The sequence below is a fragment of the Callorhinus ursinus genome, unplaced genomic scaffold (assembly GCF_003265705.2).
Source record: "Callorhinus ursinus isolate GAN/ISIS: 27379988/994484 unplaced genomic scaffold, GSC_fseal_2.0 scaffold2, whole genome shotgun sequence".
Lineage (NCBI taxonomy): Eukaryota > Metazoa > Chordata > Mammalia > Carnivora > Otariidae > Callorhinus > Callorhinus ursinus.
Window position 1 is genome coordinate 108,178,073 of NW_027397064.1, and position 27,944 is coordinate 108,206,016.

At 36.7% G+C, this 27,944-nt stretch overlaps 1 protein-coding gene across 5 annotated transcripts in view; it reads right to left on the reverse strand.

The window, feature by feature from the left end:
• Positions 1-27,944, reverse strand: part of WDR33 (WD repeat domain 33) — a 108,859-nt gene that overhangs the window by 17,943 nt on the left and 62,972 nt on the right. For all 5 annotated transcript variants that reach the window (XM_025857835.2, XM_025857830.2, XM_073885533.1 and 2 more), the window contains 5 exons: positions 2,647-2,773; positions 1,345-1,499; positions 1,173-1,251; positions 627-737; positions 168-262 (listed from right to left, as the gene is read on the reverse strand). In XM_025857835.2, the coding sequence (XP_025713620.1) occupies positions 168-262; positions 627-737; positions 1,173-1,251; positions 1,345-1,499; positions 2,647-2,773 (567 nt within the window). The remainder of the gene's footprint in view (positions 1-167; positions 263-626; positions 738-1,172; positions 1,252-1,344; positions 1,500-2,646; positions 2,774-27,944) is intronic.

The window sequence follows — 27,944 nt, forward strand, 5'->3', positions numbered from 1 at the left end:
ATTTTATAAACATAGTGGCCCAATAAAATGAACACTTTATAAAAATGAAACTTTATCAATCAGTAAACTATAAAACTAAATTTAAATGTATATAATATTTTCCATAACTAACGCTTTAATAAGAGAATATCAGATTTCACAGAAGGATAAATGTGTAAAAGTCTCACCATATTCTACTCCATCTTCAGACATTCCAGGCAACAGGTTGAGATTATACCGATCTCGCATTTTATCACCTGGTCGGTTTCGGGTCCAGAATTTGCTGTCAAAATAAAAGTGATGGAAGGGGTAAGGGGAGGAGTACGGTTTCAGTGTATTTCTGGGCACTTAAGAGTACCAAGCCCACTGGTAAACATAACAAAGTTTTACAATGCCTTTCTTCTAAAAATTTAAAATGTCAAAATATTTTTTAATAAGAAGGCAAAGCAAAATTTGAATAACAAAGTCATACTCAATATTCTATATCCTTCTTATTATTACATACTTATTTATAAACAGCTACAAAAATGTTCCTAAGAAGTTGGACTACAAATACATTAATCTATCAATAAAAATAAATATAAATCTTTATTTTCTGCTGCTCCATGAACACAGTAATTCCTTGTCATTTTTGATACAAAGCTTACCTAGTATGGTCATTTGAACCAGAGCAGAGAATATGTCCAAGAGGATGCCAAGCCAGACTCCAGATCATTCCTTCATGGGCCATCTCCATCCCACCCACTTCCTTTTCTACCCTGTAATAGCACCACAGAAAGAAGTCTTTTCACAAAAGTTACCAAAAAAAAAGACATTTTCTTTTACTATAACACAAAGCTACCAAAGCCTGTTACTTTAAATCTGGTCAGTTCCACATGTTTCAGGGGTATTCATTTGTCATCAGCAATGTATTCTTTTATTTGAGGAGTACTTCAGAGGGGAAAATGCTTCGAGAATTAATTCACCAATAACAAACAAGGAAATCTGCTTTACTCTCCCTTAATGACTTCCACATCCAAAAACAGAGGTGCTAAGTTTTCTATTCCAAGCTGGGTTTTTATAGAATTGAAAACTGCAGGAAGTCTCTGATATAGGACATATGAACACTCAGGAAAAACACAAGACATTATGTTTTACACTTTTGAGTGCTCTCTTCATAAAATATACAACTTCTTTACATAAGTATTACATACCCAACATGCCAGAATAACAAAGAGCCATCGGACCCTCCACTGGCAAAAAGTCCTTCATGAACAGGATGCCAGGCCACAGCTTTAAAACAAAAACGTGGGCAAAAGCAAATTATTAGGATTTCAACACACTACAGCTAATAGTGAGAATAAGAAGCATGCCACAACCACTGACCTGTGGCTTCTTTCTTATGACCTCGGAAGACCTGAAGCTCTTCTTTCAGGTTTCGGATATCGAAAAGTTTACAGAGGTGATCACGTGATGCAGTGAGTAGCCAATTGCCGTTGAGATTTAATTTCACTTCCATTACTGTGTTTTTATGGGCATGACTAGAAACAACGTACCAAAAAAATAATCTGTCAGAATTCAAAACAAGGATAAATCGATACAATGGCCATTTTTGTTAAAAAGCACATGGGTCAGGATGCAAGAGGTATGGCCTCTTGGCAAAAGGTTTAGTCATTATTTCAAGTGTACTTTTAACTGTGGTCTTGTGATATTACATGCTTTATTACTTCTTAATGTCCATTATTTAAGTACACTTTTCATTAACCAATTAAAATAGCAGCAGAGCTTCAACTGTATAGAAAAGCTTATCTGTGAAGCAGGGGAAGCACTTGAACACATAAATTAATATTCAATAAAGCTCATTAAATTTTTAAAATTCATTGAAGCTCCTCTCATTAAGACAAAGCATTAAAAAAGGGCATAGGATAGTTTGAGAGTTAATCTGAACTAAAACCACTACAAGTCAAGGCCTGCAAAATGCACATCTCCAAGGAGCATCAGTCACTCTATTTGGTTGTGGCCACTGGAGTTAGGCAACAAGGCAGCCTTGCTCCAGCCAGCTCACTCTGGATTTAGCTCACTTTCCAGTCAGAAAGACCAGGATACAGTGGTCAAAAGCATGCTAGTAACATGTTCATTTAACTAGGAATGTTGACAGATAATAATAAAAAATGGTAATATAAAATATGATATAAAATATAATATATATAAAATATAATCATAAAAAAATTTTAAAAAGACAAAACCTTATTATGAGGTTGCATCATAAGCAAGCACCTCAAACAAAAAATGAGAACGGATTCAAAACTGGGGAGAAAACTTCTCTACAAATAGATGTGGTGAGATGGAGAAGGCTGGGCTGTGTCTAGTAAGTGGCTGCCACGTCAGCTCCATACAGTGCCAAAATGTTATCATGAGGAGAGACTGCAATCTAGGATAGTAAGAACCACCTTCTCCTCATCTTCCTCCCTGCCCCCCCCACCCTTAGGGATACCCAAATTAAATGTAGATACATATAGCAGAACAAAAATCATATTTAATTAATAAGAAGACCCTAGGTACAAGTTCATCTGTTGTCTACCCTAGTTTTTCACGAATACACAGGAGGAGAGAAGGCTCAAAGTTAAAGAATAGAGGCAGCCTTTTTCCCTTTTGTTTAGGGACCAAGGTGGGGTTCCTATCACTTACAGTGTTGCAAGACTCTGCCCAGTCTTGGGATCCCAGAACTTGATTGGCTGTTGACTATCTTTACTTCCTGAAACAACTAACCCTTTTGTTGGATGCCAGTCTACACATTTCACATCTGCACCATGCCCTGTTGGAACAAGTTAAAATTATGCCTAATCAGTCATATATTTAAAGCAGCACTCCATTCTAATTTAAACCAAAGCAGACAAACTTATTAACTGTTTTGATCCTAATACTCAGTCATCTTAACCTTTCTGAAAGATTCTTTCGGTATTTGTGTGGGGAAGACTTCTGAATAGAGCAACCTCTTTTGAGGCCAAGATGCACAGGAACAGTTCCTCTTCTCCTGCAACTAAGCTCATCTTCTTGCCTACTTCTGGTAGGCCAAAGTTTTTTGGAAGCTGTGTCACTCAAGCCCCATATTTAAAGCTTTTCATGCTTTTCCTGGATGATCACAATTCTTGTCATTCACTCTAGTTTTCCCACTTTGCAGTAGTCCTTATAGATCAAAAGTCCTAAATTCAGGTTCACATGCCAGGGTTTTCTAGATGTGGCAGTAGGAAAAATATTCTATCTTTCTGATGGAATTCCATTTACTGAAATGCAAAATGAGAAAACAATCCCTGCTTCATTCACACACATGCCAGATGAGATGATGTTAAGAGCTACTCTGTTGAGTGCTTACTACCTGTTAGGGCATGACGGAACACTTAAAAGCATCACCTCTTTAAATCCTCACAAAATCCTGAGGAAGGTATTACCATTATATCCACTTTACAAGTGAAGAAAAGAAACAGAAGGACTGGAGGGGTTAAATAGGACATCCTAGTTTCCAAAGCCTGTCAACAAGAACAGGAGCTGGAATCTGAACCTGGTCTACAGGATTCCAGAAATAGTTCCCTCAATGACTGTGCTAGAGCATGAGGTCACTTCACAAATCGAACACATTAACTGATACTAAAAATCACAAAAGTGAAAATCAGAACTTATATAACTGGAAGAAATTAGTACGGTTTTTGAAAAATCAGGGTGCCTGGGTGGCTCCGTCATTAAGCGTCTGCCTTCAGCTCAGGTCGTGATCCCAGGGTCCTGGGATCGAGCCCCACATCGGGCTCCCTGCTCAGCGGGAAGCCTACTTCTCCCTCTCCCACTCCCCTGCTTGTGTTCCCTCTCTTGCTGGGTCTCTCTCTGCCAAATAAATAAAATCTTTAAAAACAAAAAAAAAGATTTTTGAAAAATCAGTGCTGTCCAGAAAAAGCCTCAGGAACATTTTATTCAGCAAATGCACTACAAAGCAGGTAAGAGTGACGTGAAGAGTATTTGGAACAGGTCCCTCTCCAACCAGGACTAAATCCAGCTTCTATGAAGTCTGAGGTGGGAAGGAGGAAGGATATGGAAGAATAGCAAGAGAGGGAAGAAGGGAAGAAGAAAAAGATGATTCTAGGGGCAATGGAAAGTGAATCTGCACCAATTCAGAAGGGGAGTGATATGCGTCTCAAATAGGCATGGACTTATCTAAAGACAAGACCCCATGCTGGCAAATATGAAGGGAGATACCAACTGCTTGGACAACAGTTTGGCAATGTGTACCAAAGCATGAAAAACATGCATATCCTACAACCTGAGAAGCTCATGCCTCAGAATTTACCCTAAGGAAATAATCGATGTCCAAAAAGATTTGCCTACAAGAATGTTTACTGATAGCTTATTTTTAAATGCCCTTGAAAAGGAAATATATTACAAAATATATTTCAGAATGACATAGGTGCTCAATGGAATATGATGCACCTGTTATAAATGATACTAATGATGTAATTAAAATGTTCATGATACTATCAAAAAAAAAGAAAAACACCAGTGTGTGCAACATTCCTGATGCCACCACTATAAAACACAGATTAGTACCATGAGTATGTGTGCACACCTATCTAGAGAAAAATGCAAGAAGTCTAGACACCAAACTGTTAAAACAGAAATAATATTAAGCTGAGTAGAGGCATTAAGGTGATTCTTATTTCCCTGTTTTATGTTTTCTTTTGGGGTTTTTTGTTTGTTTTTATATTTTCTACAATGAACATATATAACTTTGTAACTGGGATCTGAAGGTGGGAAAGGGGAAAAGAGGTTTTGTTGTTACTTTGATTTTATTAAGAAAAAGAACTGAAGATGGAAAAATTGACTAGAAAAACAATTCAGTCTTCCAGTCCCTTGTTTGGTTTAAGAACTTTTTATTTTCAGGGTTGTTGTTTGGTTGGTTTTTTTATTATTATTATTTATTTAAGTAATCTCAACACCCAATGTGGGGCTTGAGCTCACAACCCCAAGTTCAAGAGTCATATCCTCTCCTGACATAGTCAACCAGGCACCCAAAGAACTTTTAATGTCATTAACAATTTGATCCTAAATATGGGCAGGGAATTAAAAAAGCTTTATGGGTCACTATCACCCAAAATTAAATATTATGTATAGATATGTATTTTAACCAAATTTGGTTAAATGTGATGCACCAAATGTGCATCATGTGCACATCACCAAATGTGATATGCACATTTTGATCACCAAAATGTGATGCACTGTGCAAAAAAAGTTCATACTCTTAGCAGCCACTTCTACCCTCACCTTTTCTGAGACACTTTTGTTATAAAAGTATGTTTAAACAAGTATATGCAAAAAAAATGAGAAAGGAACCCATCAACCCATAAAACAAAGAACAACAAAATATATTTTAGCTGCTTTGAATTTGTTTTCTGACATTTTCTAAAATGTATTTGAGGGGCGCCTGGGTGGCACAGTTGGTTAAATGTCTGACTCTTGGTTTCAGCTCAGGTTGTGATCTCAGGGTCATGAGACTGAACCCTGTGTCAGGCTCCAAGCTCAGGGTGGAGACTGCTTAAGCTTCTCTCTCCCTCTTCCTCTGCCCCTCCCCCTACTCTCGCTCTAATAAATAAACCTTTAAAATTTTTTTAAATAAAATAAAATGTATTTAAGTAGAACCCAAGCAAGTGAGGAATCCCATCTAACCTTTTCTGCTAAATGAATTTACCCAAATCCATACATATCACTAAATATAAATCCAACTGATTGGTACTCCAGATTCTTTATTATTTTATTGGTTACTGTCCTTAATAATAAAAATACCAGTACTACTAGCAAGCACACATACTTCTTATATGTATGGTACTATTCTAAGCGAAGTATGTATACTGACTAGTACTTTACATATGAAAATTACAAGGTACAGATAGGTTAAACAACTTGCCCATGATCTGGGCTGATAAGTGGCAGAGCAGACATCTTGAATGCAGGGAGCTGGCCCCCAATCCATAGCTCTTAATGCCTATTCTATTCTGCCTCCTTAGATGTGGAAAGGTTAGTCTAAGAGTTACAGGAGGAAAAGAAAAGAAAATATGTCTCTTCCTACTTGCTTCTATATGCACAAAGGCTCACTGAAAGACAGCAGACAGGGAACAGATGGGAGGGCAGCTATTCAAGTCTTTATTTTATTTCTGAACCATATGCATGTGTCATCTACTTTTATAAAATTAAATACAAATAAAAGACTTATCTAAGAAAGTATGTACAAAAAAATATGTGCACCATGGTAACATTTATGGCTTAAAAAGAGACACACACATACACAAAGCGCACATATACACTTGCTCAAAAATGCATAAAATGGGTCTGAAAGAAAACACGAGAATCATCACATTAATTGCCCCCAAGAGAGGGAACTGGGTAAGGAGACTTCATTGTATATTGTTTGGTAATTTTTAAATACTGAAACACATGAATGATGTATTGGGGGAAATAATTCAACTAAAAAATTTTAATTTACTAAACAGCAGTGGACGGATTACCTCTGGAAAGTGGATATGAAATCGTTACAAGTAGCACGTATCATTTTTATATTTTTTCAAATGAAAAGGAGGAAAAATAAATAGCTTAACCTGGCATAGAAGCACACTGATTTGCAACTGCTCTCTTCTTTAGTAAAAAATGTTACTGAATTCCCAATGAAGTAACGAAAACTATTTCAAATGATAAAATTGTATCCTCTCATGTCAACGTTAACACATTTAGATCCTGAACAATGAGACTAATAGAAATTTATCCTAAGAAAATAACATAAAGGATTTTTTTAACATTTGTATTTAAAAGTTCGCATTTGAAACTTTGTTCAAAATAGTGAAAAAGTGTAAACAAATTTTAGAAGTGGGATAATTAAATGAACTGTGTCATGGCCAAAAGAAAAAGAACATACAACTATTAAAATGAGGATTCTAGGAACAAAAGAAAATGCTCATGAAATAAAGTTAATTTTTAAAACTAGAAACAAGGCTGTTTCAGCTGGCTCAGTCAGTGGGACATGCAAATCTTGATCCCAGGGTTCTGAGTTGAAGCCCCACGCTGGGTGTAGAGATTACTCAAAAATAAAATCTTAGGGGTGCCTGGGTGGCTCAGTCAGTTAAATGTTTGACTCTTGATTTCGGCTCAGGTCATGAGCTCAGGGTCCTGGGATCCAGCCCTGCATGGGGCTCAGGGCTCAACAATCAGTGGGGTGTCTGCTTCAGGATTCTCTCTCCCTCTGCCCTCCCCTCCCTCTGCTCGTGTACTCTCTCCCTTTCTCTGAAATAAATAAATAAACTTTAAAAATAAATTAAAAAATAAAACCTTAAAAATAAATAAGTAATAAAATGGCAAACAAAATAATACATGCATAAACTGTGCATATGCCATGGGGGTAATTATAAAAATGTTCACGTATAGGTACAAAATGTAGATGTGAAAAGTAGCAAATGAAAAGTATATTGAAATAGCAGAAACAAAGGTGAAGTTTTCACATTTTCTCTAATGTGATATTGTAGTTATAACCACAAATAACACAGGTGAGATTTGTGTGTGTGTATAAACTTTCTGATGTTTTTAAAATGAGAAAAAAAAAAAAACCCACCACTGAATGCAAGTTACTTTGCTAGGTAATATTTCCTCTGTCAAAGTAGCAAAAATTAAACTTGGTGACAGTGACACTGAGAGAGGAACAGGCACTGTCAGCCATAACTGGTTGGAAAGTAAATTGGTACAATTTTGGAGGAAGGCCATTTGGCTCTATCAAAATGTTATAGCCCTTAATTCTGCTAGGGATTTACCCTATGTCTGTAGCTGGAAAATCACACCAAAATTTTACAAAGATATTTGTTGCACTTTATTTGAATTCCAAGAATGGAAACACCTAAAAATCAATGAGGGGTAGGTAAATCCATATAACTAAATACAATACAGCTGTTAAAACTGAGGCAGGAAGAGGGAACTTTTGGGGGGCGATGGAAATGTTCTATATATTGATTATGGTGGTGGTTACAAAAATGAAGCAGAGAAAAGAACTTTTTGAAGGGATAGAAATATTACATACCTTCATTATAGTATATGTATTTGTCAAAATTCATAGAACTGTGTATCTAAAAAAAGGGTGAATGTTACCATATGTAACTTATACCTCAATAAGCCTTTTAAAAAATACAAGCAGAAAAGCAAGGTGTAATTTAGTCCAATTTGTAAAAAAGAAAAATTAAGCTGGTAATGGTTTTTTAGGGAGAAGAAATGCTATGGGAATAAGAAGGCATTTACTCTTGGACTGCTTGAAGTTTTTAACATGTTCTTTTATTACTTTATTTAATGGCAACTACCTTTGGTTTCCTTCTGTTCAAAGCTCAAGAATGACGGATACTAATTAGTGCCTTTGTTTGGCAATGCAGAACCAGTGCTTGTGGTCCCAAAGATGTGCTTCAAAGCCTCAGTGGGGATGCACTTTTTCAGACAGCTCTCAGACTCAGTATGACTAAATTAAGTTCAAGAACATTATGAGTTTTGTGAGCTGAGTGCCAGATATAAAAACTTAATTTTATATAAATTATCCTCTCACAGAAAAATGAGTCCCAAACACATAGCTTATCAATTTAACCATTAACCCAAAAGAATGTCTCTATACTAATTTTTATCATTTCAAAGGTCCAGAATTTCAGGATAGAACCATTCAAAATTCTCTGTGATCCCCAAATATGGAAATTTCAAGAATGTAGTTAAGTGTTTGAAATACTGAAGCAATTAGCAGACTTACTGGAAAATTCATTTAAGTGAATTTATGGCCCAGTGACCTAGATATTTTAGTACTAACAACATCTTGCTAATGACTCAAGATTTTAGGACTAAGAACTTCTTGCCAATGGAAGACCCAGCATTTTGTAAAGTGGCCCTTAATTAAAACATTTCAGAATCAAGCCTGTAAGACAATATGAAGATAAAATTCTCAACATCAAACCCGCTCCAGATACTACAAAGCCAGATACTACAGGATAAGGTGTAGCCTTGCAGGGAACTGACAGGAGTCTACAGGGAGACTGTGGTAAACACATAAACTCTTAGCAGGATAACAGCTTTAAAAAGCCAGCAATTCAGGTGCATGGTTACCAAGACTCCAGGATCCCTGGGAAAGGTCACAGTACCTATCCATACTTGACTGCAATTAGAAAGGGAGGATATGCTGTAAGAAAGATTTAAATATTGAAAGTTGGAGGTGCAATTGCCAAATTCTAAAATTAAGAGATTCCAGGTGCAAATCATTAAAGATCAAGACTGTCATAATAAATCTGTGTGGAATTCCCTTTAAATACTTACAAATACTTAAGAATTTAACCTGCACTGTCCAATACAGTAACTTATCAGCCACATGTGACTACTTAAATTTGTCTTATTCCAAGTTAAAATTTAGGTTCCTCCGTCACACTAGCAACATTTCAAGTGCTCAATGGCCACATGTGACTACTGGCTAGCATACTGGATAACACAGATCTAGAATAGTTCCCATCATCACAAAAAGTCCTATTGGACAACAATGATTTAAACTATAATTAGCCATTTTAAAGAAAGTTTCTACATTCCCATGATTGTATTATTTTTATTCATTCTCTGTTACATAATGAACAACAACAAAAAGTATCTTCAATTGTTACTACAGCTGGGAAAGACCTGCAAATTGTTACATAAGAGAAAACTGAGGCCTAAAAGGGCTAAGCCAGTGGCCAGAGGTGGCTTGAATTTTCTTCCTATTGCTATCTTCCCTCCACCTCACTAAATATAATATCCAAATGAAGTGGCAAAATACAGTTGACCCTTGAACAAGGGTTTGACCTGTGCAGGGCCACTTATATGCAAATATTTTTCGATATACAGTACAGTACTATAAATGTATTTTCTATTCCTTATGATTTTCTTGGTAACATTTTTTTTTCTGTAGCTTACTTTATTGTAAGAATACAGCATATAATACATACTACAGACAAAATATGTTTGTCAACTGTTTATGTTATCGGTAAGGCTTTCCAGTCAACAGTAGGTTAACAGTAGTTTTTATTTTAGGGAGTTAAAACTTATACAAGGATTTTAGACTGCAGTGGAGGGAACAGCAACCCTAACCCCCCTTATGCAAGGGTCAATTGTAGTTCCTTTTGTTTCACTTATCAATCAAATGTAACTGAGGAGGTTTTAGTAGACAAACTTCTGTACACTTTACCAAGTCTCAGAACTACATAAGAAAAGAATTTAGGGGTAAAATTTAAAAATTAATACATAAATAAGTTACTTCTTTTACCTTTCTGAGAAGTAGTCGGATTGATTCTGAAGAGCAGGGTCTTGTTAAGAATAAAGGAATGTGGCAACTATACCCTAACTCCACCTAAAGAGATTATAAATTAATCTCACCATACTCCATTACTTTTAGAGATTAAGTTTCGGAGGGAGTGAATTTTTTAGTTTCTTAGCTAGCTAACACTCTCTTCAATCCTAGCTAAATGAATAGTTACAGAATTAGCATCTTTTGGGAGACCGGTGGCACTGGTTTGTGGACTGTCTGACACACCAGAGTGGTTTAACTTACTACTTCAGAATAATTAACTGCAAAAAAAAAAAACCCATTAACTCTACATTAGAATTTATACCAAATGGGAGGAAAACGATTTTACTTATTCCACCTGATCTTTCTTTCACACACTCATTTATGTGCTCTTCTGTGGGCTCATTAATTCAAAATAAGTGTGCATAAGAGCAACATTTATTGGGCTCCTATTTTGGATGCTTGATCTCTAAAATATGTGATCACCAAACAAAATGAGGACTGAACACTGGGAAAATAGTTGTAGGATCATACAGTCCAGGTACAATAACTTTCAAGAAAGTTAATACTTAGAATAAAAATGTCTTCAGAATAAAGACTGAATTAAGCTAACAAAACAACTAGTGCAGGTTCTTTAGAGACTTTTCTCTACAAATGAAAACAGAAAAATCTCTTTTTAAAAATGTTAACACAGGGGCGCCTGGGTGGCTCAGTGGGTTAAGCATCTGCCTTCAACTCAGTTCATGATCTCAGGGTGCTGGGATCAAGCCCCACCATCAGGCTCCCTGCTCAGCAGGGAGTCTGTTTCTCCCTCTCCCTCTTCCCCTCCACCCACTTGTGCTCTCTAATAAAACCTTTAAAAAAATAATTAATGTTACAACTATGCCTAAAATAGCAAGGTGTAGAACGCAAAACGGTTCCTCCTAACTAATGAAAAGCTGCTTGATACGTGTGTGTGTGTGTGTGTGTGTGTGTGTGTGTGTTTTAAGGGAGATCCTAGAAATAAAATGCAGAGACTCCTTAATAAACCCTAAAATTCTAATAACAGGGCAGATGGTTTAGTCTTTAGATATTTGAACAGTTCCAGATGTATTTTTGTAGAAAGTGGAGGCTTCCTGTTTATCATTTCCTATCTCAGAACCATAAGGTATAGTGCAGTGACAGCTACAAGCCAGTAAGGGAATGAGGTCTGTTTTGGGACTCTTCCTTTATAGGAAGAGATTCCCTGGCTTCTGCAATATTATATGTAAACTGTGTGCCTCTGTGTATTTTTCAAGAGCCTCATCTCTCCTCCACATTCTCACCAGATCCTAGGAGACCTGTCCTCCCACACAGGTAAATGTCCTGCCTTAAGACAATGCATAAGACCCCAGGGCTCGGTGAACACTCTGAAAACCAATATATAGTTTTATTTGAAGGTCAAAAATAGTGTCCATTTTCCCATTTTATTTTTCCTGGATCAGACCAGTATATGAACAAATCTTAAGAAAAATTTCTTTTATACATAACTTACAAAAAGCACCAAGATTTTCTAATACAGGAAGAAAAAAGCAAACAAAGAATTCAAGTACCATCTTGTACATTAACAGTTGAAGAACTGTTATTCAAGAAAATGTGTCAAACATTAACAACAAACTCGGTCTACTTCCAGCCACAGGAACATAAAATGTAACAGATCAGTTTAAGGCAAAGGGTATTTGTTGCCATGGTCCACAGCCAGACATTTCAGTATTCAATAGATTAGCGAACTCAAGAATTTAAAAAATGAAACAGCTTAAGTAACTTGTACCCTGGCCAATGAATATGCAATTTATTAACATTTTACCTCCCTTTTTTGCAAAATGATTTTAAACTTGATCCAACAGTCATTATCAACTGAAAGTGATACTATTAGTATTTCTGTCATCCAAATCTATAAAGTAACATTAGTAAAAATCTATAAAATTAAATGGAAAGTCAATCATGGAAACAGTATACCTCTAGGCAGTGTTTTTCAAGAAGCATGTTCCAAGCCACAACAGAACAGATTCTTGGATGAAGGGGTTCTGTGGTCAAAAGAGTTAGGCAATGCTGAATTTTAAAAATTATTTTTTTCCATGTCTGAGAGCCTTCAGTGCTTTCAATATAGATTACAAATCTGCAGGTGAGAATGTGAGCATCAGTCTTTTTTCCTCAAAGCACTTCCAAGTCCCTCAGAAGATGAATCTGGGAAATTTTGAAATGCTAGCTTATTTTGTTGTCTGGCAATGAAGAACCTAAATCCAGGAGAGTGGACACCTCTAGGGAAAAAGAGGAAAGGCACTGAGGAGGGGCACATAAAGGGACTTTTAACCATATCTGTAATGTGTTCTTCTAAAAAATTCAGAAATAAGCATGGCAAAATGTAAGGATTTGACACAGCTGAATGGTAACACAAAAGTGTTAATCAGGTTATAAAAAATTGTGAAATGTATGGTGTCAGAAGAGTATCTAGTATAAAAACATAAAAACTCAAATGAAACAAGGAGGTAGATACATAATAAATTTGCCAATCTCCTACTTAAGTCACACATGTAATTTGCATGTGCAAGTAAATGGTTTCTATTTATCTGTACTATGTATTTACATGGAAGACTGACAAAGGCTGACCTAAAAGTTGTCAAGTAGGTTAAAAACTGAAATTAAGGGGCGCCGGGGTCACTTAGGCATCTAACCCTTGGTTTTGGCTCAGGTCGTGATCTCAGGTCCTGCAATCAAGTCCCGCTTGGGGCTCTGTGCCCAGGGTGGAGTCGGCTTGGGATTCTCTCTCCCCTCTCCCGCTGCCCTTCCCCTCCCCCTGCTCTCTCTCTAAATAAATCTTTTTTAAAAACTGAAATTAAGCATGTATCTCATAAGATTAAGGCCATGTAACTACTGGCATCAAAGTGAAAATTTTTTATGAATATGACATATAAATAATTTCTGAGTCCAATAAAAACATATACAGGCATAAGTTTTTGCTGAAACTTACGTGTCAGACTGCTATTAAACTTATACAGTAATGTGGAGAAAGGATGTAACAAAGAATGCACAATTTCCATTTGAGTCAATTTTAAAGATTGTATTTAGAAAAATCTTGAGAACTATGAAAGGGAGAAAATCAGGAGATGATTGATATAACAGGAAAATCTACATTTGTTTCCCAAATCACTGCCTGAAATTGTATGAGTGTTGATCCTCTATATTCTTCTGTTATAATAACCAGAAAGAAGTAGCTCTGCAGCATGTTTCCTGCCCAACAGCAAATTCCCCTTTATTACCCCTTTTTGTTTGTTTGTTTTTAATTAAAAGGATCCCAAAAAAAATCTAGTTTGGAGAATATTCATCAAAGAAGCTTAAAGGGAAGGAATGCAACAACCAAATATTCTTTCAATCTCATTGTTATTGTACTGTCCCAAATATTAACAACCAGTATCACAAAACACATCAGCCATTAGTCTGAGGTGGGAGATACCTGGTGTCCCACACACAAGGCAGAAACCAGCTACAAAGTCCTTTATACAAAACTGTGCACTGGGTGGGTGGGTGGGTGGGTGGGTGGGTGTGTGTGTGTGTGTAAAATCAGTCAAGGCTCTCTAGCAAACATTTCTGCACAGGTTCATAATTCAATAGTAATACACAGATGGTATAATAGTCTTAAAGAGTCAAGAAAAGAAGCATATAGTCATCACTTGAAAAATTAGAAACTGTAAAAAACTTTGAAAGAATGATGGGAAGGTCTGGGAATACCAAGACTACCAAAAGGAGCAGTACCTATGCTACATTAACAACAGAGTCATTAGTGCCAGCAGAGTCCCTGGCCAAGAATGAAAAGAAGCCATGACTGAAAGCCCCAATAAAGAAAAAGCAGGATCAAAAAGGAAAACAAGAAATTTTAAATGGTACTTTAGGGCACTTCTAGGGAAAGCCTTCCTTCCAAAAAATATATTAAAACAGTTAACTGATTGATTCATCACCCTCAGTTGGCCAGATTAGGGACACTGTGTTTTAAAGTTGGAGATTTAGGGGCACCTGGGTGGCTGTCGTTAAGGGTCTGTCTTCGGCTCAGGTCGTGATCCCGGGGTCCTGGGATGGAGCCCCGCATTGGGCTCCCTGCTCAGCGGGAAGCCTGCTTCTCCCTCTCCCACTCCCCCTGCTTCTGCTCCCTCTCTCGCTGTGTCTCTCTGTTAAATAAATAAAATCTTTAAAACAATAATAATAAAGTTGGAGGTTTAGATACATAAAAGCAACACAGAATCCTGGCCAAACTAGAAGTAATTAATTAACCCCCATGGTAATCACAGCCATGCACAACTGTACTTTGAATCTGAGTTTTGCCAAAATGTACTTGGGTATATTTGCACATTTTTGGGAAATGTGGCTCCCTATATAATCCTACTCATCTACTACTACGGAAGGTAACAGTGGTAAAGTTAAAGAAATTTCCTGTATCAGAACAAGAAGGTTACACGAACCCCTAAATAACTGCTAGAGGCAGGGTCTATCACATGATTCCCAGAAGACTGTAATTTCAAGCTATTACTAAGAACTTTTCTATAAATAAGTAATCTGAGATGGCATTATACTCCAATTGGATCTTGACAATTATTTCCTTTTCTGTTTCAAAGCAGAAATAAGGTAACTGGGAGCTGGTTATATTACTTAGTTTCCATCATAGTAAAAACAGTAAATAAATACCCATTAGTCCACAATGATATAAATAATTGAATAAAAATAAATAAGATGGAGGAAAAGAGCGAAGTCTCTTGTACATGAAAATTCCAAATAAGTTATGTAGTTACGCCACCCTCGAGGATGTGGAGCATAATTCCCCACCCCTTAAGTGTGGGCTGTGCTTCATGACTTCCTTCCAAAGAGTACAGTATGGGGGGCGCCTGGGTGGCTCAGTCGTTAAGCGTCTGCCTTCGGCTTGGGTCATGTGCTGGGATCGGGCCCGCATCAGGCTCCCTGCTCGGCGGGAGGCCTGCTTCTCCCTCTCCCACTCCCCCTGCTTGTGTTCCCTCTCTCACTCTCTGTCAAATAAATAAATAAAATCTTAAAAAAAAACACAGAGTACAGTATGGAAAGGGGGGTAAAGAGTAGCCTTATACTGGAGAACTCTGACACTGCCTCAACCTCGTGATCAAGGTCAACATCAGATCATGTTGATAGTATGCATCCTTGCTGTGATGTGATGAAAATGGCACTTTATCTCTGTGATCTTCTTCCCCAAATCCCATAAAACCAAAACCAATCATGAGAAATGCATCAGATAAATCCCAATTGGGTGACGTTCTACAAACTACCATAAAATTTCTCATCAAAACACTGGCTCCAAGAAGACTGGAACAAGATCTTGACAGTGCTAAAGTGGGGGGGAACTGAATCTACAATTCACTACTCAGTCAATGCCTCATTATAAACGTAAGCATGAAATGAAGATACAGAATTTTTTAAAATTTTTCCCATAGATCTAAGGGAAAAAAAAAAACTCTACCATTCTAGAAATGTGGAAACCAAGTAATACTTACTAGGAAATGTGAAAATCCAGGCCACTTTAAGTTAAACTTGTCATATTATAAAGAATACCAGGATTTCCTTGTGGAGGTGATTAAAATCTGCCATCTTCTTGTACTTTATTGAATGAATGATGAAAAGCCAAGAGAGCAAAAAATACATCTATGCACATTGTATTAAAAACCAAAGCTGTATTCTTAGGGAAAAGAGATCAACGTTTAATTCTGCCCTCCTCTCGAGCAGCATCAAGACTGAATCACAAATATTCTCATTTCCACATACAATCTACTATACTTCCCTCTCGTAGGAAGAAAAAACCAAGAGATTAAATTAGCTTTGTCCAATAGGAGCACAGGTACAGTGTCAAAACAGTATTATTGGAAATCAAAGAAAGGATAAGTTCAATATACTTTTTAATTCATACTGGTATGCTGTTTAGTGCTCATATGCTATACAACGGCTGACAGTAAAAAACTGGGAGTAAACCTGAGCTAGTTAAACATCAGATGTCACTTACCAGTTATGGGCTTATGTAATTTATTTAACCCTTGCTAAGCCTTAATATTTTCAAGTGTAAAATGAAGATTACTCAATTAACAGGTTGTTTCAGAAATTAAATGAGATATGTAAATAACTCAGCATCATGCCTGGCACCCATTTTGAACAGACAATAAATAAAAGCTCTTATTTTGATCCAATCTCTGCCTTGAAAAATTTCACCATGGGAACAGATACTTCCATAGTTATCCAGCAAGAGCTGTTCCTACTATGACCAGAGGATAGGAGAGCAGGAAATGGCTCGATTTAAAAATACTCCCACAAAGTAATACTTCTTAGGACTTGGCTAAATTTCAGCTTTCAAATGACCTCTGAGAAAAGAACACTGAGCTCTAATTACCAACATCCAACCCAAGTATTGGACTTGACCTAATGCCATTTCTCTCTCAGAACTGGAAAATCTAAAATGGGGGTCACCATTGCCTTTACTACTTTGTCTATGTTTTAAGTAACTAAGAAAGATGGCTAATATTTTTGAGGTAACTATTGATTCCACGAGACTAAAATGCAGTCTCCAACACAGATATACTTTTGTATTTATGGAATAAATGTTTGATGATTCTCTCTATATTTTTTCTATTTTTAAAAAATATTAACTCCTTTCTAAGGAGAAAAAAACCTAAAGGAAAAATACTAGGTTTAACTCAAGAGTCTTTCAGTGACTTTAATTAATCACTTACCTCTAAATCACCCATTGCCATGGATTTAAGCTTCAAATACATGATTAAAAACTTAAATACATACCATTTCTTAAGAAATGGAGATATGATGTAAGTAGGAAGAATACCAGGAAGGAAGTAACAGAAACCGTTTCAAGGTCATTAATGTGAAAAAGAAATTATGTCTTAGAATAAATCATGATTTTAGTACTAAATGAAACGATGTATGCAAGCCCCTTCCTAAATTACTTTCAAAAGTTTACAGTGGATGCACTTATTTCCCAAGACTGATATTGCCCACAATTTTATTAAAATTTCAAAAAATATTCAAACCAAATGTAAGCATTCTCCAAAAATAAATGGGCTTATTACTGATGAATAAACCAGAGTGGAAAAAAATAAAACCCAAAACACACAGGAGGCTGTTAGGGGCCTTAAAAAGATAGGAACACCTAGTTGGCTCAGTCAGAAAAGCATGTGACTCTTGATCTCAGGGTCGTGAGTTCAAATCCCACAAGGGATAAACTCGGGTGGTGGGGAGCTCTAAGCTCCATGACAGCTCAGTGACAAAGGCTGTGATGTTGTAATGAGGGTAATTACAGAACCCTCCATAAAGCAACTTGCCAGGCCCCTGCTGACTTCTCATTTATATAGAACAGCTACCCTCAGCTAAAGCCAGACAAGTGCTTTCTAAACAAAGCAAAAGTAAGGAAGAAACCCAAGAATAGGTTTTAAGACTGGAGAAGAAAGCAGCACGAAGCTTGTGGCAATACTACACTATGACCTGAAGGAAGGACAGAAGGGAAGAGGAAGAGGAAGAGGAAGAGGAAGGGAAGGGAAGAGAAGAGAAGAGGAGAAGAGAAGAGACAGGAGAGAGGAAGATGAGGAGGATGAGGAAGGGAGAGAGGAGAAAGGCAGGCATCCCATCAGAGTGAAGTAAACCAAGCATTCCACCTCACAATACAATCCATTTAACTGTGGCTTGTGACAGTTGGCCACTTACTCCTCACCCAGCTCACTAAACACACACACACACACACACACACACACACACACACACACACAGTCCATGGTGAGGGCTACTATCCAGGGGAGGAGCCTTTTGGGTAAGTGAGCTTACTCAACTGTAAAAGAAATGAAAGAGAGCTACTTATACTAACCAATACAAATCTTCATGCAAATTTAACCAACCAGGGATCACTAGACATTTGAGAAAAGTCAAACAGAAAGAGAAAGACCAGGAAAAAGATTAAGGGAAAATAAATCGGACAAGACCAAACCAAACCAAACACACAAATACCTTGATTAATTACTACCCTAAAAGTTTGAAGGGGTATATTCATCTCAAACAAACAACAGAACAGGTCACTATGAAAAATGTAAATACCAAAGAACCACTAGGAGATCTTGGAAATTAAACACTAAATAAATAAAATTTCATTAGAAGGGCTAGATAACAGATGAGGCATGACTGAAGACAGCATTCCGGAAAACAGAAATCTTCCAACTCTTAAGAGGAAAGGAAAGAAACAGAAAATATGAAAGAAACAGTAATACAAGGCAGATAGCTCCAAGAGTCCCAACATTAATACATTAAGAGTTCCCTAAGATAGAGACAATAGAAAATGATAATAAGAAGAAAAACCCTTTGAATGAAATAAAGATTTGGAATTACAGATTAAAGCAAGCCAGATAAGATGGATGTTTAAAATACTTACACCTCAGTGTGGGTACAGTAAAAACAGAAGTTCAAAGAGAGGAGACAGAAAGATCACTTCAAAAACATTCAGAGAGGAAAGCCGGATTATATACAAAATAATGAGAATCAGAATAGCATCTGATATTGATAAGATAATGGAGGCCTTCACAATTTTGAGGTAAAAGGATTTAGAACCAAGAATTCACAACCCAGACAAACCAAGAGTCAAGTATGATGGCAAATTATAGACCTCTCCAGATGTAAGAATTTTGAAATTTACTTCCAAGCACTGTTTCTGAAAAAGAAATTTTTTTTAAGTCCAGTATGACTGTCATCACTGGCACAGGAGACAGTGCGAAGCACAGCAGGAAGTCAGAGAACCGGCTAAAGAATGTCTTCAAAAATGTTAAAAAAAAAAAATGTACTATAATTGCAAAATTAAATGCTTTTTTAATGCCATGATAAAAGCTTTTAGTGACATTGCAATAAAAGAGGAAGTAATTAGAAACTGCAAGGAAAACTAAAGCAAACTAAAATTCCTGACAACATCTAACAGTAAAGGGAGAGAAGAAAGAAGTAGAAAGACACTGAGGGCCATGGACTTCCTCTTTACCATAATGGTGAGTCAAGGGAGGTTGCCTCAAGTTGGTGGCCCAAAAAACCAACGAACTAAGAACATTAAAAGCTATAGGAAATGATCAAAACAACCACAACTCGTAGTAAGAAAACCTAGGCGGCAGCAGGCACAGTTGGTGGTATAAGTACACAAATCTCTTCATCTTTCATGACAGGCAGTAAAGAAACACCATGTCAGACAAATATACCAAGAAATATATTATTTTAAATTCTGATGGTAACCACAGGAATAAAAACAAACTAGTTTAAAAACTTTATCTCTGGGGAGTGGTAAAGGATTGGCAGACTTTCACATTCCAAATTCTGTCCAGCTAGGATGTTGGAGAAAAGACTTTACCATGTGAGATTATTAAAAATTAAATACTTTAAAAATAAATAAATAATAATTAAAAATTACTAAAATTAAGATTACATTCTTAAATGGTGGAAAAATCCTGTTATATTTAGTTTTTGGCTAGACCACAACATCCTTAAGCTTTATCATTAATGACTCCAGGACCGTGAGGACAACTAAAAAGTATCTCCCAAAAGCTTGAAGGTTCATACTCTGATCCATCATGTTCATAGCTGTCTATCCTCAAGGCAAATTTACGTGAGTGGCAGCAAATATAAAGGTAAAGGAAGTTTAGTATGCAACTCCTAGTAAAAACCTTGGAAATCCTAAACGTCTGTCAATGAGAATGGTTAAGTAAGTTATGGTAGATACAAGCTATGGAACGTCACAGTTACCAAAATAAGACTGGGGTAGTAATGATACGGAAAGATGACCATGATATATTGTGAGAAAAGCAAACAGCAAAGAATATATGTATGTGGTATAATCCCATTTCATGTAGTTTTTTTTAAAATATCATCTTGTACACGTGTAAGAATTGTGGAAACATACACACCAACTATTAACAGAATAGTGATGAACATGTCTGGATGTGAGATTGGAAAAGGGTAGAGAGAGACACTGACTTTTTACTTCTATTTGTGTGACTTTTTATGAATGTTTATTAATTACCTTTGTAAAGGCAGAAAATTCTCAAGAAGATAACTTCCACATTAATCCCACCCAGTTCTTTCCTTACCTTTCCACCCCTCCGTTCCCCCAACCCTGTTGCACCACAGATCTCAGCCTTCTGTATGGAACATGGTGGGAATGTGTGAATCCAGACCTTACAGTACTCTCCGAATCTTACTTCCATGTGATACACAGAATATACTTGTTGCCATACGACTGATGAAAAAAAAATGCATCTTAATGTTGCATTTAGTCTTCAGCTTGGTTGGTTACAGAATGGCATTGCTAATAAAGCCAAGGTTGCAAGTGATAACCCCACATAGGTCAATTAACCGTTATGCGGTCAGTCTGCTTTTGTTTTTTATCATCTGTCATCTTCCTGGGGACAGGACAACAAGATGTGGAAAGAACAAAGTAAATCCATTTTAACTAGTGGGAACACACTAATGGTGGGCTTCAGTTTCATGGTTGTATTCTGAAGAACACATGTGCGCATATGTATGACCACAGTTTACACAGTTCTTTGCCAGTCAACTGCACATAGTCACTGAATTGTGTCATCAATGTTTCCCCCAGAGAGAACGCTGGTTAGCCAAGTATCTGCAGCCAACACTGCCTGTCTGTGCTCGGTGGGAGTAGTGTGATGTTGGGGTGTATGGGACCATGAAGTTCACAGTTTCTGTTCTTTAATTCCCATCTTCAGCCATCACACCGAATAAAAACTCAGTCATGTGGCAGAGTAAAGGTTTTGCAACCTTAACTGTGCTTGAAGAATGATTTTTCTTTCACTACTCATTTTTAGAGAAGGCAACAATAAAAGGAGAAAAAAGACTGAAGAATAGAATAAATGAGGACTTAAAATGCGACCACAGTGCTAGTTATACAAATATCTCTAACAATGGAATATTGGATTCTGATCTACATTTAAAATGTCTATTAAAAATGCCCAAATAAACAACTCACACCACAAAAATGTATCTTTTTTAGGCCTTTATATTTTTTCAGGATACTGTAAACCTAGTAAAAAAGCAACAATGAAAAGAATATTCTGCTATAAATCTATAGAACAACTCAGTATATCTTATGCTCATTAAGTATCAATTGACCTAACTAGAACTCAAAAAACAGCTAGTGGTTCTCAGGAAGACTCAAATTGTTATCTTGATTCAAAAAGCAAACGAGCAAGCAACGAACAAAGGAAAAGAACAGAATTTGGGGAACAGTGCAAGAGGAACGGTGGGAGTGAAGTGTTGCCTTAAGGGAATACGGTGGTTCTGAGATGACAGTGGAAGTAAAGTATGAGGACTTGTACAAATAAAGCTTTAAAAAATAAGTCATAGTTCCATTTCAATGTTATTTATTTAAATGTGGCTTACAATACAATTTTATCAGTGACACTTCTAATCCTAAGCACCCTTACTGAAAATAGAATGACCGTGTATGATAATATCCCATCCCAACTCTTGATCTGGTCATCTCCTCTTAAACCCTTTATAATGCCTTTCCTAATCAGTTCCAAACTCCTTTTAAGTCAAATTCACTTCAATATGTCACTTTCTTTATGCCAGCTTTCCTTGCACATATGCAACTTAAGCAACACACATTTACTTCATGCCTGCCACGTCAGCAGTGGCGTCTTCTGTGTACTTCTTCTGGGACCCTCACAACAACCCTGTGAGGTAGGTATCATTAGCCCCACTTGACAGAGGGAGAAACACAAACTCAGCGACTGACATGCCCAGTGGCAGAGCTGGGACTCAAAGCCAGAACTGCTGACTCTCAGATGAGTTATGACTGCCCCAAGTAAAAACTGTGACTGTACCTAGAATTTTGGAGCAGCTGGAGAAGAGCTTCGGTAATAAGTTTCTTCTTCCTTGTCACTTACCACTGTAAACATCAATTACACTATGTTCTCCTATCATTAAATTTTGAAGGTAACAATAAACAAAATAAAATTTACCCCTCCCATTTTATAGGGAAAGAAAATGGCATACTGCAAATAGACTTGCAGTCATCATTAATTATGAAAAGACATAGTAAGCTGGTACTAATCTACATCAATCTTCCTGGTAAATGGATACTTATAAAGAAGATACAAATGCAAATCTACTGGTTATTATAAATAATATCAGAGTGAATTCTGTAGGGATCATGAAAGCGGGAGGCTACACGGACAGATGTACTTTCAAAACACAAAACCTTATCTAGGAAACTTTAACCAAGAGAATGTACCACAAACCTACATGCCTAAATTATATGAAGACATGTCTTGGCATCTACATATGATTCAGACACGGATAAAAATGGTTATGTGTTAAGTTCCTACTTATCTTGAAATCTGCGGTAACTCTGGAATCCCTTTTCCTATGCAAAATTATGTCCTATACTTGGTAAATAAGACCTAATGATAGTCCAATATAGTGTGTTCAAAACTTAAAATGTACACATTTTTCTGTGTGGAATGGTCTTCAGGAGAAAAACCTTACTTTGAAATGTTACCGCTTTTAGTTGTGTCTAAATCAACCACACTCTAATGCTACTACTGCTCTACCAAAAGCACCACGATGTAAAAAGTTTTGCAGTCTAAATCCTTTCTTAAAGGATTTTCAGTATCTCATAAACGTTCAAAGCTATCATATAGCTATGAAGATTTCAATGACCAAACATGATTATGTTCTTTATTTATTTCAATAGGAAAATTCTACAGACCAACACAGATCTAGTAGTATCACATGGAGAACACTGGTTTGCCTTTAAAGTATTTTGTCTAACGGAACTAGACATTTTGCATTCTCTCATCTGTGACTCTACCCAAATGTGCTCTAGAATCCTAATAAGTACTCATGGTTAAGTCTCAACTACAAATACAGCTTTTCTAGTTCTAAAATTTACTCAGTTTTTACCAAATGATAAATAATTCAATATTAAGGAGAATACCCTCAACTTATTCAAAATGAAGATACAAAAGAAGCCTATCTTGCAGTTTACTAGGATACAAATTTTGTTCTGAAGACCTCCACATTTGGAGGCATCTCTGGACTTGTCTGAGCAGATACTCCATAAATATCTGATTTTAAAAAGCTACCACTTTTAAAGTTACAAAAACTATAAAACTACCTTATTAATCATAGGGATAGTCTTCTGTGTACCATTAATACAATAATGCAGTGCTTATTCTAGAATATATATGAAATGAAAAAAGTGATGCTTTTAAAACAAAAATCAGCAATCAGTAGTACTGTTCATGAAGACAGGAATGGCTATTTGACCCCTTCCACCATACCCAGGGCCTGACACCTAGCAAACAGCAACTGTTTGAATAAATGAATTAATATAAATTTCCCCTTAATGTTCTTTGATGAACATGACTAAAATGGACAGTAAAGCTGTGAAAACATGGTCCATTGTTTGCCTTAAGTCAATCTGACAATTCATAATTTTTACAATTATTATAATCTTCAATTGTAAAGTATTTGACAGAGTTCTTAAGGCTTAAAACCTTTAAAATCCCTTTGGTACTTACTGCTTTGTATTAACACAGACAATATAAAAAATGAATAGTTGACTCTTCCCAGATGGAAAGAAACAACTCCTGAAGCACTACAAACCAATCCCTGGACACTAAATTTAGTGGGATAAACCCTAAGATCCCCCAGAGAGACTAATGCAGAAACTCATACATCTTATTTCTCTTATTAAAAAGAATATGTTCATATTTTACCCACTAACCAATTCTAGCCAGCTGAAACTGGTATGCAGGATATGCTTCCCAACAGCTGTTTTGTAAAAACATAACTATTGGTATCACTGCAGCTTGTTCCAGTGACATGCCCAATGTCATTGCTATTGAATCCTGACCTAACACCAGCCCCCACCTCCCCACCCCCCGCCCAACTGGTTCCCAGTTTGGATTTAAATGCTTTCAACAAAGTAAAAAAAAAAAAAAAAAAAAAAAAAGGGGCAGTCCCTGACTGCTGAGAACTAATGAAACTCACAGTTAAGTCTCAATGTTATTACAGACTGATTTGACATTTACAGCTAAACCATTTTGTTCTTCTGATCCCACCAGACAACTCTGTCTGAGACTAGGATGAAGTCAAACAAAAACAAGGTCACTATACAACACACAAAATACCAAACATCTGTCTTCTGTTAAATGAGTGACAGCCCTCACTTCCTTGAACCCTCCCCAACATTATCCAAAGCCCAAATCCTATAATATAATCTTTGTAACACCCTCTTATTGAGACACCCCACAGTTCTCCATGGTCTGTATTCTTCGCTGCAGAGAGTGGTAAGTCCAATTCGTTCAATTACAAGTGTGTTCCTGGTGGTCTCTGAATGAAAGGTACTTACATTTGTAAATACTAACGTGGAATGAAAATAGACTACATGATCTAGGATTACAAAATGATTCTAAAATATGGCTTACTAATACACATCTCACAATTCACAGAAGAGGGCAGCTTTGGATAACTTTGATACAAGACTTCTTCCATTTTGCTTTTAATGTCAAGACCATGCTAAAATGTGTTGAGAAGTTCAGATAAAATAAAAAGCATTAATGACAATCACACTGAAAATTGTTAAGGCATACAGGAAAAGCCCATCTAGCAATGTTAATTAGGAGAATGAGCAGGAGTTCACCGAGAGTCATTTCAATGGGAAGCATGCTCAAGTATATGGGCTATACCCAGATGCATATTTTAAAACAAAGACTCCAGGAAAATACCCAATAAAGACAAAGGTATAAGGAAAAGGTGGAAGAGGGCAACTTTTTCTTTAAATAGTGTTCACCATAATTATTGGAAAATCTGGGTAACAGGCTAGCTGTGAGAAGAAAGCAAGATTTTAGTATATATTCTTTCACTGAAGACTTCTTTAAAATGCAAAATCTCCCACTTTGCAGCTGAATGTTATTTTTAAGTATGAATCACATCAGAGGTATAAAAAACAAACATGCCAACTTAGAACAAACAAGTTTTTACCACACAAAATAAATCTACTATAGACACCAGTATGAGCATTTTGTCAAAAAAAAAAAGAAAACCCAAAACCAGTATTTTAAAGCTAAGCTATCTATAACTCTATGTTTAACAAAAGAGTTAAAAATTAGAAGTCTTGAAGAACTTGAGGGGAATAATAATTTTTTTTAAAACCCATCCCTAAAGATGAGGCAGAAAACACCTTTTTAACTGTCAACTGTATAATCAGCTTTTCAAAAACCTATGAAAATAAAGCACCCATTACCTACCTTTCCAATAAAACTGAAAGATTTTCATGGCTGGGGGTGGGGACATGAGGTATATATGCCACTTCCCCAAGTACCTATTGTGTCCTTCCTGGATCTGGAAGACGTAAGTTTGGAGCGCACATAAAAATCATTGTCTTCAAAGGTACTTAATTTCTTAGAACCTGCACTGTGTGGGAGTTTTGCTTGAGACAGAAAGTATTTTCATCACCACTGCCCTCTATCTGTGTAGCACTTAAAGTGTTATATATATTACAACCTGATCTCCCTGTTAGATAGGGATTACCACTTAATTTTTATGGATCATGAAAACCTTGTTACTTAACAAGTAGAAGGAGCAATGATTTAAACTCATCTTGGGATGCCATCATGCAGTTCAAAACTATGACTTCAATATAATAATGAGAACCAGTTTTTAAAAAATTATGTAAAAGCTTGTTCAAAGATAATACATATTATACCAAGTAATACCTGTGTAACTTACAGTAGGAAAAGGAAGTCTGTGGTCTCCTTGAGTCCATGTGGTTAAAGAGGTATTTGATCTTTCAGAGAACAATGGACTAGATATTCTAAGTTACATTTTATAGTAGGTATATATCCTTTCACTTGTATTTGTATTTGGGTATTAGAAGTAATCCAATTAAGAAGGATGACCTTTCTATTAACTCCAACCTCCTCTGTAAATCTCTTCTACAATTATTTTTTAGAAGAGGAGCTTTATGGCCCAGTAAATTTTAGCACATTTAATTCAGATGTGATTCTACAACAATAATAAAAAACACCAAAATGTTGACTACTCTCTCTTTACAGTGTAAACCTAACAATGCCAAGTTTTATCCTTTATGATGATCACAGTCCATGGCGTGCCTCCTCCAGGACTGAAACTTTCCTCTTTCAAATACCTTCCATCTCATAAGCCTTAATATCTAATATCTAGTTCCTAAATCAGAACTGTATCATCATCTTACTTCCTCACTATGGGAGGACAGCAGTTGCTTTTTCATCCCTTAAGGAAAGGCCCAGGGGTGGGGCACCTGGGTGGGTCAGTAGGCTGAGTCTGCCTTCACCTCAGGTCATGATCCCAGGGTCCTGGGATCAAGCCCCAAGTCAGGCTCCCTGCTCAGTAGGGAGTCTCTGCTTCTCCCTCTCCCTGCCACCCCCAGGTCATGCTCTCTCTCTCTCATAAACAAAAGCTTTAAAAAAAAAAAAAAAAGATCCAGGGGCACTTGGGGGGGCTCAGTCGGTTAAGCATCTGACTTGATTTCAGTTTCAGGTCATGATCTCAGGGTCATGAGATGGAGGGGCTCTGCACTGGGTGTGGAGCCTGCTTAAGATTCTTTCTCTCCTGCCTTTCTCCCCCACCCCCCAACCCACAAGCCCAATATCTCTTTTATAAAAAAACAAACAAAAAAAAGTCCATAGGGCTCATGGGTCACTCAGTTGGTTAGGCAACTGACGACTCTTGATGGTTTTGGCTCAGGTCAGGATCTCAGGGTCCTGGGATCAAGCCCTGCACTGAGCTCCATGTTCCACACAGAGTCTGCTTGTCCCTCTCCTTCCCCCTCTGTTCCTGCCCCCCATCGCATGCTCGCTATCTCAAATAAATAAAATCTTCAAAAGAAGTCCACAATATTTAAAAAAAAAACACTAAATTTAAAACAGTTCATTCAAAGACTGAAAGTACTTTATAAAACTGATTTAATAATTTCTCTGCTAGGGGTGCCTATGTGACTCAGATGGTTAAGCATCTGCCTTTGGTTCAGGTCATGACCCCAGGGTCCTGGGATTGAGCCCCACATCTAGCTCCTGGCTCAGCAGGGAGCCTGCTTCTCCCTCTCCCTCTGCCTCTCCCCCGGCTCATGCTCTCTCTCTCTGTGTCTCAAATGAATAAATAAAATCTTTAAAAATAATAATGATAATAATTTCTCTGCTAGAATAAACCAAATTAAAAATGCCTAGCAAATTCTCTTGAAGAATTTTTGTTTTAATAAACATTTTATTTTTACCCAGAAGATTTTTACCCTTGGTAATAATTTACATTTGTACAACATGTTAAAACATTATAAAATTAAAAATGTTCTCAAAAATCAGATAATACACTTTTAAAAAAAAACAAATGGAACTAGTTTCCATAAATTTCTAGAAAATGATTTCACCATTCCAAAAACATATAAAATATTAGTAACACCCAACTTCTACAGTATTTAACATTCAGGGCCTACAGAGAGAACATTATAACTGAGCACTGTACTATATGATCTCAAAAAAGCAGAATTTAAGTTCAGGAATCACTAAACTTACAGTGCTCC